This window comes from Bombina bombina, chromosome 5 (assembly GCF_027579735.1).
Source record: "Bombina bombina isolate aBomBom1 chromosome 5, aBomBom1.pri, whole genome shotgun sequence".
In the NCBI taxonomy this organism is placed as follows: Eukaryota; Metazoa; Chordata; class Amphibia; order Anura; family Bombinatoridae; genus Bombina; species Bombina bombina.
In genome coordinates, this window is record NC_069503.1 from 176,601,213 (window position 1) to 176,617,350 (window position 16,138).

A 16,138-nucleotide genomic window follows, 5' to 3' on the forward strand; every position below is an offset into this window, starting at 1 on the left:
TTTAGTGGTCCCCCTGAGGTCCGAAAGGTTGGCGACCCCTGGTATAGATTATTTACATATAAATACAGTGTGTGTGTATGTATAAGTGTGTGTGTGTGTGTGTATGTATAAGTGTGTGTGTGTATGTATAAGTGTGTATGTATAAGTGTGTGTGTGTGTATGTATAAGTGTGTGTGTGTGTGTGTGTGTGTGTGTATGTATAAAACAATATTAATTGTGAGGGTGGTGGAAGTCTTGGTGAGTTCCCACACTTCTTTGTCTAGGACTTGACATATATATGTATGCACTTTTTAAGAGTATCAGCGCGAACGTTTTACGGTATCTTTTATCATATTTTCACTTATTTAATACACATCTTATTTAAAAAAAAATTCTAAGAAAAAAAAGTCCATCTTAAAAATCTGAACACAGCACTAGTGTATGTATAATATCTATATACAATTATATTTTATTTAACTTAGGCACTGCATTTGTGTTTCTGTATAATCATTTTTATTTTATGTCACTATCTCAGCACTATACATTTAGCCAAACCACCTTAAATAACAAAGGGGAAGGAATTGTGACAGTCGATGGGAGGAGTTTACTGTTACTGAATATATATGCACTTTTTAGAGTATCAGCGCGAACATTTTACAGTATCTTTTATCATATTTTCATTTATTTAATACACATCTTATTTACATTTTTTTTCTAACAAAAAAAGTCCATCTTAAAAATCTGAAAACTGCACTAGTGTATGTATAATATCTATATAAAATTATATTTAATTCAATTAGGCACTGCAAAATGCATTTGTGTTCTCTATAATCATTTTTATTTTTATTTTATGTCACTACCTCAGCACTATACATTTAGCTAAACCACCTTAAATAAAAAGGGGAAGGAGCTGTGACAGATGATGGGAGGAGTTTGGCTGTTACTGAAACAAACACAAGGCCGGTGTTCTGTCAGAGGAAAACTACAGAGGACCATAGACGGCCTCAGTGTACGCAGCCAGTGAGGAGACACTTGCTGACACAGGTACACGGAACAAGGGGTTAAACGTAAGACCTTGTTACCACAATGGGGATCAATCAGAGGGTTTAGATGTAAAAGAAATCTACAGAAGCCACTCACAGGGCCCGGGTATACTGCTGCCCCTAATAGAAGTTATATACAAGACTCATATCACAGAAATATGCTACAATATCAGTTATCACAGTGGTAGTGATAAGTATTATACAGATGAGTGAGAGCCTGGTGTAGATCCTAACACCAATAAAGTATTAATTCATATTTCTCAAAATGTCACAGGGAGAGAGCTCTGTTTACCTGCTGCAACATTATCCGTTAGAGATCAATGCACACTTTCTGTATATACATTTTACAGGCAGCCTTGTGCCCGCTTACTGGGGCTGAGTATCACAGAGATTGCTCTGTGCCCACTTGCTGGGGCTCAATATTACAAAGAATGTTCTGTGCCCACTTGCTGGGTCTAAGGACCCCAGAGAACTCTGTGCCCACTTGCTGGGACTGAGAACCCCAGAGAACTATGTGCCCACTTGCTGGGACTGAGAACCCCAGAGAACTCTGTGCCCACTTGCTGGGACTGAGAACCCCAGTGAACTCTGTGCCCACTTGCTGGGACTGAGAACCCCAGAGAACTCTGTGCCCACTTGCTGGGACTGAGAACCCCAGAGAACTCTGTGCCCACTTGCTGGGACTGAGAACCCCAGAGAACTCTGTGCCCACTTGCTGGGACTGAGAACCCCAGAGAACTCTGTGCCCACTTGCTGGGACTGAGAACCCCAGAGAACTCTGTGCCCACTTGCTGGGACTGAGAACCCCAGAGAACTCTGTGCCCACTTGCTGGGACTATGAGTCATGGGCATCTCTGGGTTGATTTGCTGATGAATACTATATGCATGTCAGTGCTAATTTACAGCCCCAAGACATGCTTGCTGCGATCTGAGATGTCATCACAGAAAATGCAGCATGTCTGCAGAAAGAACGGGACACATGTAGGAACTATTAGCTCTTTCGCTTTGCAGCACTGTGCTCTGGCTGCAACGTGTAAATTATCATTAACAGTGCATCCAGAACAAAGTGTTGTTTGAAGTGAACAGTCAAATATGGAGCAGTGCATTTACTTTTGACTGGCTTTCGGATTTATTCAGACATTTTAAAAACTTTAATAAATCTTTTTTTCCCCCTGCAACTAATTTGCAATACAATTTTAAACTGCTGCACTATATTGTAAAACTTTTTAAACTGCTTTATTCTACAGTTAATCAACACATTGCAATTGAACTGGTGCTTTAGTGTAGCTGCCTAATTTAAATTTTATTTCAAAATGACCTGCAGAATTTTTTTTCACAAAAAGAAATGTAATCGCAGCAAGTGAAGAAAAGTTCTGCGTCTGGGATTTAGTCTCAGGTAGCTCTGTGCAAACTTGGTAGATGTGAGTCACAGGCAGACAGCTCTTAGTTTCTAATATTGGAAGTCACAGATAACAGATCATTTGCTGAGTCATGGATTCTGAGAGTCACAGGCTTGTCTTAGTTAATTAGAAATAACTAAAGAATCGCAGGCAGCTCTGTGCTAATTTGTTGTGACTAAGAGTCACATGAAGCTTTGCTCCACCCGTTGTGACAGTCACATGGTCTTTTGCCTCGGCCTACTTATTAGGACAAGTGTCTCAGAGCCACAGAGAGCTCTGTTTTGATTCACTGGGACTTAAAGGGACATGAAACACAAAACATTTCTTTTGTGATTCAGACAAAGCATAGATTTTTTTTTTTTAAAAGTTTCCAGCTTACTTCTATTATAAAATTAAAATTGAAATGCAGAAATATTTTCATTTTGACCTTTCTATCCCTTTAAGGGATTTTATAAGTTTTATTTGCTTTAATTTGCTGAGGGCCATGGGCAGCTCCTGCTCTAATTTGCTGAGGGCCACGGGCAGCTCTGCTTAAATTTGCTGAGGGCCACGGGCAGCTCTGCTTAAATTTGCTGAGGGCCACGGGCAGCTCTGCTTAAATTTGCTGAGGGCCACGGGCAGCTCTGCTTAAATTTGCTGAGGGCCACGGGCAGCTCTGCTTAAATTTGCTGAGGGCCACGGGCAGCTCTGCTCTAATCTGCTGAGGGTTACGGGCAGCTCTGCTCTAATCTGCTGGGGGCTACGGGCAGCTCTGCTCTAATTTGCTGAGGGCCACGGGCAGTTCTGCTCTAATTTGCTGAGGGCTATGGGCAGCTCTGCTTTAATTTGCTGAGGGCTACGGGCAGCTCTGCTCTAATTTGCTGAGGGCTACGGGCAGCTCTGAGCTAATTTCCAATTACAAATACACACACACAGGGTGGATTGTCCTTTCCAGTTCTACTCTGTCTGCCTCAGCTGGGCTCCCTCACTGTGTGCTGCGGGTACTTGTTAATGACACTACTTGCCTTTCATTATGACAGCAGTGTCAGAGCGAAACTAGCGCAGCAGCGCTGTGATTAGGGGCACAATATTATGCAGGTGGGCCTGTGCCCCCCCCAGCCCTCTGTTATAGACTCAATGCAACAACACCTCATTTGCTTTTATTTTACAGCTTTTTCAGTTACAGTACAGACCTTAGAAATTAGGCTTTTTCCTTTATTGATCATTGAATGACTAGAACTCTTTGCTCTCTTGACATGATTAAACCATACTGATATTTTTTAACTTGCAATTATCCATTGTTTAGGGAGGTAGGAGCAGTCTTGCTCCCAAAATAGCATCAATACAAAAGTATAGAAAAAGTATATAAATGTAATGAGGGGACCCATTTATCATTCCTGTCAGTTTATTGGTAGAGCAAGGGTCTGCATAATCCACTATTTCCTTCCCTTATTATCTGGGGACCCACTGCTTATGTCCTTTCTTTATCTCCTGCCCTCTTGTCCCTTCCTTGTCTTCTCTGCCAGCCGCTGCTCCTGTCCTTCTGTTGTCTCCTGTGGTGACCTCGGCTCCTGTCCTTCTGTGGTCTACTGTGGGGACCACTGCTACCGTCTTTCCGTTGTCCACTCTGGTGACAGCTGCTCCTGCCCTTTTTGTTGTCCCCTGTGGTGATCACTGCTCCTGTCCTTCTGCTGCCCACTCTGGTGGCCGCTGCTCCTGTCCTTTTGTTGTCCACTGTGGTAATCACTGATCCTGTCCTTCTGTTGTCCCTGATGGTGATAGCTGCTCCTGTCCTTCTGTTGTCCCCTCTGGTGGCAGCTGCTCCTGTCCTTCTGTTGTCCACTCTGGTGGCTGCTGCTCCTGTCTTTCTGTTGTCTCCAGTGGTGACAATGGCTCCTGTCCTTCTGTTGTCCACTCTGGTGGCTGCTGCTCTTGTCTTTCTGTTGTCCCCTGTGGTGATCACTGCTCCTGTCCTTCTGTTGTCCACTCTGGTGGCTGCTGCTCCAGTCTTTCTGTTGTCTCCTGTGGTGACAACTGCTCCTGTCCTTATGTTGTCTCCTGTGGTGCCCACAGCTCCTGCCTTTCCGTTGTCCACTTAGAATGCTGCTGCCCTTTTGTAGTTCCCTTTGGTGACCACTACTGTCTTTCTGTTGTCCCTTCTGGTGATCGCTACTTTTGTACTTCTGTTGTTCTCAGGAGACTGCTACCCCTCTATCCTTATCAACTTAGGGGACAACTTAATTTGACCTACCTTTTGTCCTTTCTGGTTACAACTGCTCCTGTCCTTGCCTCGTCCCCTCTGGTTATCGATATTCCTGTCTTTTTCTTACCCCTCTGGAGACAGCCACTTCTGACCTTTTCCTGTCTCTTGAGGTGACAACTACTCTTATTCTTCCCTTGTCCCCTCATGCTCATGTCATTTCTTAAACCCCTTGCTCTTCCTTCAAGCTAATGTGCCATGAACTTTTCATGTGCGCCACATAATTTTTTTTAACATGGCTTTCATCTGGAGACTTGTCCCTATGCATGCATTAAAAATATGCCTGTCAACTATGATTAAACATTAATGCAAAGGCATAACTAGAAACCTTAGGGCCCAGGTGGAAGAATCCATGAAGGGCCCCCCACAAAACATGATTTTGATACATTTTTGCAACATATAAAACAGTAAGCCATTTCAATTAATCATTTTAAAAGTTATGTAATCGTCAACAGTGGTAATTTCAAGATAGGACATGGTCACACAACAGGTTACACCTCTACTACATTAACCCTATGGATCTACATAACAGCAGGGCTTGTAGGCTTAGGGGTTCAAGGGGATGACAAACAGAGGGGAGAAACTGAGATAAGAAGAGGTTAGAGTATATTGTATGTATCCCTGAGTCTTACACAGTAACAGACATTATGACACACAAATATAGTGATACAAACACACAGTGACACAATCCTATAGTGACTGACACACACACATAATCAAATAACTTAGGCACTATGGTCCCGCCCTCTGAATATGATTGGCTGGCACAGCTGGCAGAACAGGTAATGTGCAAATAGCAAGACCACAAACCGCTGTGAGCACAGTACGGCGGTGTGAGCTCCTGTATTCTTGCATTCTGATGTAGTAGCTGAGAAGCTGCGCAGCTCCCCCCCCCAACATGCACGTGCACATAAAATCCACTCCCATTTGTAATCTCATTGATGTACATTTGCCTGCACTTTGTTATATTTTTTAACTATTGCCACATATGTAGCACCCATGTTGTTGCCACAATAAAAGACGGATTCACTCACCAATTAATGATTTTATATACATACATACATACATATATATGTGTAGGATATTGAGAATTTTTTTGGTCATGCTTAATGTTAAGATGTTTAAATGGACATTCAAGTCAAAATGTACTTTTTGTATCCTTTCTTAAAAAGCATACATACGTATCCTTTGCAGCAGCAATGCACTACTGAGAGCTAGCCGGTGATTAGTGGATACACACCCATGCCTCTTGTCATTGGCTCACCAGATGTGTTCAGCTAGCCCCCAGTAGTGCATTGCTCTGGAGCTGACTTCTGCAGGGGTAAAAACATAGTTTTGCATTTGTATGTCCCTTTAATTGTTGGGCTGCTATTAAAACGATAGACCATTTGTGCTTTCTGTTCCTCTTTAATATGTAATTCACTCACTTGTTTATTGTGGGTGTCACCTCAGTATTTACCCTGCCCTTTTCTGTTGGAGGAAGGATCTATATATTGTGCAGGGACCAACCCTTTAACTGGGTAACATAATGCTGTGTTAGAAACTAACACTTTTACACAATGGCAGATAACTGCATCACAGCAGCTCGGTAAGTCTTAAATAGGGCAGGAAAAATAACTATTTTGAGAAGTAATTTTGATGTAGTTTGTTGACAAATAACATTTGTAAATTAAGTGACATTTATGATTTACACTTTTTCATTTTTTTTTTATTTACAAGGATGGCGGAAAAGAAGTTCCTAATATCACAGCTAACAAATTATTTAAGAGAAGATCGTATTCAGTTATGGAAAACCCCATACACAGAAGATAATCAGGAAGCCGGTCCGGAGCTAAAGGTAAATAGACTTGATGAATAATATCATTTAGCTTGTAATTATACATTTATTTTCCTTTGCAATAATTTTTCTAAGGACACATTTTTTCTTGTTACTTTTTTCTTGCTGTTTTTTTTATTTTTTTTATTAAATTTGCTTAAAATTGTTTCGTGTTAGGCATTTTTTGTTGTTGTTGGTTACATTTAGATCATTCATGTTAATAGCGTGGAAATCACCCTTGCTGTTGAAAAGAAGAAAGTGAAAGTATTATTGTCAGAAAGTGAAAGTATTAGTGTCAGACAGTGATAGTAGTGTGAGAGAGGGACAGTATTAATGTCAGAAAGTGAAGTATTGGTGTGAGGGAGGGAAAGCATTAGTGTCAGCCAGTGATAGCATTAGTGTCAGACAGTGATAGCATTAGTGTGAGAGAGGGAAAGTATTAGTGTCAGACAGTGATAGTAGTGTGAGACAGGGAAAGTATTAATGTCAGAAAGTGAAGTATTGGTGTGAGGGAGGGAAAGCATTAGTGTCAGCCAGTGATAGCATTAGTGTGAGAGAGGGAAAGTATTAGTGTCAGACAGTGAAAGTATAACTGTGGGGTAGGGAAAGTATTAGTGTGTGAGAGGGAAAGTATTAATGTCAGACAGTGAAAGTATTAGTGTGGGGTAGGGAAAGTATTAGTGTGAGAGAGGGAAAGTATTAATGTCAGACAGTGATATTATAAGTGTGGAGTAGGGAAAGTATTAGTGTGAGAGAGGGAAAATATTAATGTCAGACAGTGATAGTATTAGTGTGTGCGAGGGAAAATATTAGTGTGAGAGAGGGAAAGTATTAGTGTGAGAGAGGGAAAGTATTAATGTCAGACAGTGAAAGTATAACTGTGGGGTAGGGAAATTATTCGTGTGAGGTAGGGAAAGTATTAGTATCAGACAGTGAAAGTATTAGTGTGATGGAGGGAACGTATTAGTGTGAGGGAGGGAAAGTATAGTATTAGTGTGAGGGAGGGAAAGTATTGGTGTGAGAGAGGGAAAGTAATAGTGTCAGCCAGTGATAGTATTAGTGTGAGGGAGGGAAAGTATTAGTGTGGGGTAGGGAAAGTATTAGTGTGAGCGAGGGAAAGTATTAGTGTGAGGTAGGGCTTGCGATTTAATTGCGATTTTCTTAAAAATGACAAACACTCTCACATCACTGCTGCTAGATACAGCTACTGCACATTAGAAGACTTAGATAAAAGCAATAATAAACAAAACGTGGTTAGTTTCATATAAGATATAATCATTCCACACGGTGGCACAATAACTTATTATGTACACAATGTACAACAGTATCTACATGAAAGTAAGCAGTACAATTAGTGTTTCTATATACAATATGTGGTGAACATTAGAATATGCTCTGTACAGCTGAACACCACCCGACCACGGAACTACATATGCAAACATTACTGCTGTTAACATGGGGTCATGATCTATATAAAGCTTGTGCTAAAAACCCTGCTGATGCCAATGTATCCCATATGTATCAAAAATACACATCCCAAAAATACCTGCGCTGTACCTGTGGTCTTGTGCTCCGTCTGACACCTACATATCCCAAAAGCACTAGCGATAAATACTAAATAGCCTATAGCCCAATAGTGTCTGTGGTGAGATCCTGCCGAAGCCCTACATACCCCAGAATTACTAGCGATAGGAACTACATACCCCATTAGTCTCTGTGAGTCTTCAGTGAAATCCTGCCAAAGCCTACATATCCCAGAATTACTAGCGATAGGAACTACATACCCCATTAGTCTCTGTGAGTCTTCAGTGAAATCCTGCCAAAGCCTACATATCCCAGAATTACTAGCGATAGGAACTACATACCCCATTAGTCTCTGCGGTTAAATCCTGCCAAAGCCTATCCCGTTGCAGCACACGGGGAGCTGAGCGAGGAGAAGGGCACGCAGGTAGCGGATCACTCTGCTGAGCTGCCTAGGGTGTGACGTCACTGGCAGGCGGCTTTCCAATCCGGGACACTGGATTGTCCCGGAAAGGTACGATCGTTGTGACGTGATGTCCCTCCAGGCCACATCCCCACATAAAAACCCCAGACTCTTGCGGTTTTTAAATAGCAGTGGTTAATTGCGGTTTTAAACCGCATATTAGTGTTTCTATATACAATATGTGGTGAACATTAGAATATGCTCTGTACAGTTGTACAGCTGAACACCACCCGAGCACGGAACTACATATGCAAACATTACTGCTGTTAACACGGGGTCATGATCTATATAGAGCTTGTGCTGAAACCCTGCTGATGCTTACGTATCCCATATGTACCAAAAATACACATCCCAAAAATACCCGCGCTGTGGCCTTGTGCTTCGTCTGACACTTACATATCCCACTAGCGATAAAAACTAAATAGCCCATAGCCCAATAGTGTCTGTGGTGAGATCCTGCCGAAGCCTACATACCCCAGAATTACTAGCGATAGGAACTACATACCCCATTAGTCTCTGCGGTGAAATCCTGCCAAAGCCTACATATCCCAGAATTACTAGCGATAGGAACTACATACCCCATTAGTCACTGCGGTGAAATCCTGCCAAAGCCTATCCCACTGCAGCACATGGGGAGCCGAGCGAGGAGAAGGGCACGCAGGTAGCGAATCACTCTGCTGAGCTGCCTGGGGTGTGACGTCACTGGCAGGCGGCTTTCCATTCTGGGACACTGCATTGTCCCGGAATGAAGGTGCCCGGGATTGACGCCCCACCCCCCATAAAACCCACAGACTCTCGCGGTTTTTAAATTGCGGCGGTTAATCGCGGTTTAAAACTGCATATGCCGTAAATCGCCCAGCCCTAGTGTGAGGGAGGGAAAGTATTAGTGTGAGGGAGGGAAAGTATTAGTGTGAGGGAGGGAAAGTATTAGTGTGAGGGAGGGAAAGTATTAGTGTGAGGGAGGGAAAGTATTAGTGTGAGAGAAGGAAAGTATTAGTGTCAGCCAGTGATAGTATTAATGTGAGGGAGGGAAAGTATTAGTGTGAGGGAGGGAAAGTATTAATGTCAGAAAGAGAAAGTATTAGTGTGAGAGAGGGAAAGTTTTAGTGTCAGTATTAGTGTCAGCCAGTGATAGTATTAGTGTGGGGGAGGGAAAGTATTAATGTCAGAAAGTATTAGTGTCAGACAGTGAAAGTATTAGTGTGAGGGAGGGAAAGTATTAATGTCAGAAAGTGAAAGTATTAGTGTCAGCCAGTGATAGTATTAATGTGAGGGAGGGAAAGTATTAGTGTGAGGGAGGGAAAGTATTAATGTCAGTGAGAGAAAGTTTTAGTGTCAGAAAGTATTAGTGTCAGCCAGTGATAGTATTAGTGTGGGGGAGGGAAAGTATTAATGTCAGAAAGTATTAGTGTCAGCCAGTGATAGTATTAGTGTGGGGGAGGGAAAGTATTAGTGTGAGAGAGGGAAAGTATTAATGTCAGACAGTGAAAGTAATAGTTTTAGACAGTAAAAGTATTAGTGTGGGGTAGAGAAATTATTAGTGTGAGGTAGGTAAAGTATTAGTGTCAGGGAGGGAAAACCCTTGCGCTACAATTTAGGGATTATATTTTTGTTACAGTCTGCTCCCATTATTTATAGCTTATACACAAATTCAAAAATAAACTGCTCTATTAAAGTAATCTATTTGTTGATAAATTCCATTGTGTTCTATAAGCCTGGTTAGCTAGTATTTGCCTGACCTTTGTTGACACCTGGCTGTAACTGCATTTGATTGGTACTTTAAATATATTTTAACACTTTTGTGGGGTTAAATACATAGACTTGCAGATTTAAAAGTATGGAAATTACATGTTCAAATTACTACTATGATGTCCCTTTAAATAAGGGTAAAAATTGCCTTACAGGAATCCCACCATTACTTTCATAGTACTAAGGTTTTGTAAATAATCTCCAAGCCCAGAGACCTTTAGATAATCGTGCCCTATGTGTTTAACCCTGCTAAAGGTATAAACACACAGGTAATTTGCATAGTAATACATGCTTTCATGCTGTCATCAGAAAAGGATTTGGGTGAAACAGCCAATTGCTGGTTCTCTAGCTGATGATTGACTTATCCACAAGTCACTTTTACTTGAGATGGCAGAGTTGGATAGTTACCCAGTACTAGAGAGCATAAAGGGGTACTGAGGACATGGCCTTTTGGTATTTGTGACGTAAAGGGGGTTATCCAACCCTTTCCACTTTATCCAAATCGTCACAGTCCAGCCACTTAAAGGGACACTGAACCCAAATGTTTTCTTTCATGATTCAGATAGAGCATGCAATTTTAAGCAACTTTCTAATTTAATCTTATTATCAATTTTTCTTCATTCTCTTGCTATCTTTATTTGAAAAAGAAGGCATCTAAGCTTTTTTATTGAGTCAGAACTCTGGACAGCACTTTTTTATTGGTGGGTGAATTTATCCACCAATCAGCAAGAACAACCCAGGTTGTTCACTAAAAATGGGCCGGCATCTAAACTTACATTCTTGCATTTCAAATAAAGATACCAAGAGAATGAAGAAAACGTGATAATAGGAGTAAATTAGAAAGTTGCTTAAAATTTAATGCTCGATCTGAATCACAAAAGAAAAAAATTGGGTTCAGTGTCCCTTTAAGGGAAGCCTGTGATTTAGATCAGTTGGTGCAAGAGTTAACTAAACACTCTATTGTCTGTACTAGACTTGGAAAAATGCCCAAAACTCCCCACTTAATGCCACCCATGCTAAACTATCTCTGCTGCCACCTATTAGGATTATTATCATATGTGAAATCCTAATAATAAAAGACAGACTAATAGATTAAAAATCCTGAAATACAATTTGGCAAAAATCATTCTAAAAATTTATAATCTTCAATGACGGGATTTAGATATTCGACAAAGGCAAAACTTAGTAAAGGAATATTCAGTATGAACAAAAATAGTAACAGTGCATTTACATAAAAAAGGGAAAAAACAAACGCAGTACTGCACAAAATAAAATCGTTTTAAATAAAAAGGAGAAAATATAGCAGAATATATAACTTTACCAGTATAGTATCTGTCCCATGTGAAATTAGCATAAAAATGGTCAACATGCTGTAATAGCTTCCCATGTGAAAGACAATATTATTTAGCTGCATTTATCATTAAAGGACCATTATAGTCATTTTTAATGAAAGGGTTAATAAAAAGTTTAGTGTGTGCTTTAAATTTCATCAATATATATCTATTAAATGTATTTCACTGTTGTAAAGATATTATTCTTACAAATTTATATCCCTTCCACTGCCCATTGAAATCACTGATTTTGCTTCCAATTGAGCTCCAGGTCGTACGACCGATATGGAAGTCTGAGCCTGCGCATTACAGCCTTCATCTACCTCCTCACAGCTTTTGCAGAGAAGTGCAGGCTGCAAAATGTCACTCAAAAGCCGATCCAGTCCCTGTGTGCGAGCTCAAGAGTGAGAGGATCTGAGAGGGTCGGCAATGGTTGCTATAGCAACCTCTGAAGCGTCCCACAGCAGATAAGGATCTGCATAAAAGGAGTTTTATTACCTACCTAAGCTGCCTTGTTTACTTAGTAAGTTGGACTGGACATAATTGCAAGCACAGTGTAAGAAGGGGAATGCCGCCTGACACGCTAGCAGAGGAACTGATTTCCCTTAGCAATGTATATAATAGCTCTGCTAGAGTGTCAGTTTCACCAATGTTGCAAAATAAATAGTATAGATTGTAAAACTGTTTAACCCTTGTTATCAACTTAAAATGAGGGTTAAACAGATGTAGTATTCTTTTAATCTTGCAACAGCACATTGGTGAAACTGACATGCTAGCAGAGCTGGTATATACATTGCTAAGGGAAACCAGTTCCTCTGCTAGTGTGTCATTCTGCATTCCCCTTCTTACTCTGACAGCGTGAAATTGTGTACTTGCTCCTGTGTCTGATCAGAAAGGCTATGCTGATTAGACATGAGAAATGTAGGGAAAAAACGCCCATTTCTGGAGCATTTTGAAATGCATCATCATGGAACTACCTGTATTCCTGCTGGTCATTACTACCTGTATTCCTGCTGGTCATTACTACCTGTATTCCTGCTGGTCATTACTACCTGTATTCCTGCTGGTCATTACTACCTGTATTCCTGCTGGTCATTACTACCTGTATTCCTGCTGGTCATTACTACCTGTATTCCTGCTGGTCATTACTACCTGTATTCCTGCTGGTCATTACTGTCTGTATTCCTGCTGGTCATATCTGTCTGTATTGCTGCTGGTCATTACTGTCTGTATTCCTGCTGGTCATTACTGTCTGTATTCCTTCTGGTCATATCTGTCTGTATTCCTGCTGGTCATTACTGTCTGTATTGCTGCTGGTCATTACTGTCTGTATTCCTGCTGGTCATTACTGTCTGTATTCCTGCTGGTCATATCTGTCTGTATTCCTGCTGGTCATTACTGTCTGTATTGCTGCTGGTCATTACTGTCTGTATTCCTGCTGGTCATATCTGTCTGTATTCCTGCTGGTCATTACTGTCTGTATTCCTGCTGGTCATTACTACCTGTATTACTGCTGGTCATTACTACCTGTATTCCTGCTGGTCATATCTGTCTGTATTGCTGCTGGTCATTACTGTCTGTATTGCTGCTGGTCATTACTGACTTTATTCTTGACATGAGAAATGTAGGGGAAAAAAACGCCCATTTCTGGGGCGTTTTGAAATACATCATCATTGGACTATTTAACAGAGTTCAAAGTAAGATTAAATATCTCAAACAGCTTATTTTTAATAAATAGATATACAGATTAATAAAAAAAACAATCTTAAAAAATGTAAAGCTATCAAAATGGCCAGGCCCCTTCCAAAGTGTGGGCAAAGAAGCTAGCTGCCCCTTTTTATGGCAGGCCATAAACCACATCTCAATGATATGTTTATCATTTTATTTGTATATACAGTACCCATACACTTATAACCATTCCCATTGTGATACCATGAGGAATATTTTGATACCAAACATGACATTTCTGTCATATTTGGTCGCCCAGTAACCTAAATATGATAAAAAATGTATTGAGATACCCTAGAACAGGGGTGCCCAATAGGTAGATCGGGATCTACCAGTAGATCCCGAAGGCGCTGCTGGAAGTTCGCGGCCGATGTGATCAAAATGATATGGTCATTACGCAATCTCAACACTGGGGTGTGAGTATGGTTGCTAGGGATACCGCTTTATCTACGGCAGTGTGTGAAGGGGCAGGTCATTGAACAGTCTGATGGTCGGATACGAAAAGTGCTACAGGATTGGATCTTGAGGGACATCGATTTCAACCAATCAATGTAGATGATTTTTCAACGACAAACACAATTGGCCTATCAAAAGCATGGTTGAGTGAGTATTCTCCCAATGGATATGGCTGTATAGTATAGTTAAGAGGGTAAGCGTCAATAGATAGAAAAAGTCGGATTCTTCTATGCTAAAGGAACAAGTCTGATTGACATCTGGCAAATGAATTTGTTGGACTTGAAAAACAAAAAGAAGCGGTGCTACGGGATAAACTTAAAAGTCCAAAATTACTTTATTGGTTTGTACCACAGCATGGAACAAATAAAACAAACACTTGCAAGTGCAAATTAAGAGCTTGACGCGTTTCGGCTTAAGCCGTCATCAGAAGCTTTGAATGAATTTGTTGACCCAGTAAGAAATGGTCTGCATGGCTCTATTGAAATTTATTTGTGTAAGCCTCACTGGGTCATATCAGGCCAAGCCCGCGGCGCAAAGTAAAGGGGGTTAGTGGCAGTAATTTGAATGCAGTGTTTTAGGTGGTTGCTCCTGTTAACCCAAATTAAAGTCTGTGCTACTTTTGTCGTCAGGATTAATCTGTTGTATCTTTATACTTTTGCACATCCATTTGTTGCTAAATCATGCAACCTTAAAGGGATATATAACACACATTTTATTTGTGTTCATGATTCAGATATAGAACATGCAATTTTAAACAACTTTCTAATTTACTCCTATTATCAAATTTTCTTCATTCTCTTGGTATCTTTTATTTGAAAAAGCATCGATGTAAACATAGGAGCCGGCCCATTTTTAGTGGGTAGATCTCGTTGAGCTAGTCATTTGAAAAGTAGACCCCAACATAAAAAAGTGTGGGCACCCCTGCCCTAGAATGTAAACCTAAATTGACCTCAGGTCTGTGTCTTGATAGACATTCAATGCTATCCTAACACCGCTGGGCTTTAACGCCGAAGGACGTGATGGAACGTCCTACCTTATATGGTGTCCTGTAGCCTCCCCCTTCTGTGTAATCAAGAATCGAATTGGGGAGGCGTAGCATTAGATTATTTTATCTAATGAGTATGTCAAAGCTGTTTATTTTGATGCCAGTGTATAACTGGGTCTTAAAGGGGCATTAACTCTTTCATGACCAGACTAATTTGTCTATATCGGAACAAAGTTCTGATGTAAATAAATTTCAATGATGGGATCTGGTCAGGGGGTCGTCCCTATGATGCTAGGCATGCCCTCCAGACCGAAATCCCATTCAGGAAGCGCCGTTGGCTTCAGTGCAGCCAAACAGCTAGGACGTTCCCTGCCGTTCTAACGGTGCAAAAGCCCAGCACAATGCTTACTAGCTCGCATTGCTAGGAAGCATTGCGCGCACAAGAATGCACTTCCAATGAGAGCCTCGTTCAGATGCCATCAGAGACGGCACAGTACCTGAACGCAGCGAAGGGGGTAAGTAGTGCAGCAATATTAAATATATATGAATATATTCAAATATATTTGTGTTAATATGTGTGTATACACATATTAACACATAAATACATAAGTATATACACATATTAACACATAAATACATAAGTATATACACATATTAACACATAAATACATAAGTATATACATTTACTGGGAACACACAGTTTCTATAGACCGCAATGTAAAGGCACTTTTCAGATGGATTCAAGATGATGAGTACGAAATTTGGGGTTTAGTCTTAGGTTTTTGTTGCGGGGCAGGGGTTTAACTTTAGTATAGGTTTTATTTTTAGCAAAATAGCTAAAATCACTTATGCCCTTTTCGGGGCATTTTTTGCTTAGGTTTTTTTTTTATGGATGGGGTTTTTTCACAAAAGAGCTGTAATCAATTCAACGAGGGCACTGCTCGACAAATGCCTTTTTCAGGGCGATTTTTCGATTAGGTTTTTTTTTTTACTTGTGGGGGTTAATTTAAGTTTTTTAGTATAGGGTTGGTTTTTTTTAGGGCTTTTACTGGTTGTTGTTTTTATTTTTGGTATTTTTTTTATTTTTTGTAACTTAATGGGTCTTAGGATAAGGGTCTTGGGGAGGTAAGCTGTTAGGGGGTTATGTAGTGTAGGGATTATTGGAGTGGGGTAATTATGCTTTTGGGGTAAAGTAGTATAGAGGTTATTGCGCTTGGGGTAATGGTGCTTTAGAGGTTAAGTAGTGTAGGGTTTATTGCGGTTTAGGTGTTAATAATGTAGAGGGGTAGTTTGTTATGAGGGATGTGGCAGGTTAGGGGTTATTGCAATGGGGGATGTTGAGGTTTAGGGGTTTAGTGAATAGGTTATTGTGGTGGGGGTTATGTCAGTTTAGTGGTTAATAGTGTAGGGGTTAATAGTGATGGTGGA

The 16,138-nt window shown here is 40.6% G+C and overlaps 1 protein-coding gene across 3 annotated transcripts in view; it reads left to right on the plus strand.

Annotated features, from left to right (window-relative positions):
• Positions 1 to 921: 921 nt before the first annotated feature.
• NUB1 (negative regulator of ubiquitin like proteins 1) overlaps positions 922 to 16,138 on the plus strand; it is a 275,592-nt gene continuing 260,375 nt past the window's right edge. The window contains exons 1-2 of one of the 3 annotated variants that reach the window (XM_053713794.1): positions 922 to 1,023; positions 6,381 to 6,498. In XM_053713794.1, the coding sequence (XP_053569769.1) occupies positions 6,382 to 6,498 (117 nt within the window). In that variant the 5' untranslated portion in view covers positions 922 to 1,023; position 6,381. Of the gene's footprint in view, positions 1,047 to 6,123; positions 6,250 to 6,380; positions 6,499 to 16,138 lie in introns of those variants that run through there. The other 2 variants (XM_053713795.1, XM_053713793.1) reach the window with 2 other exon arrangements.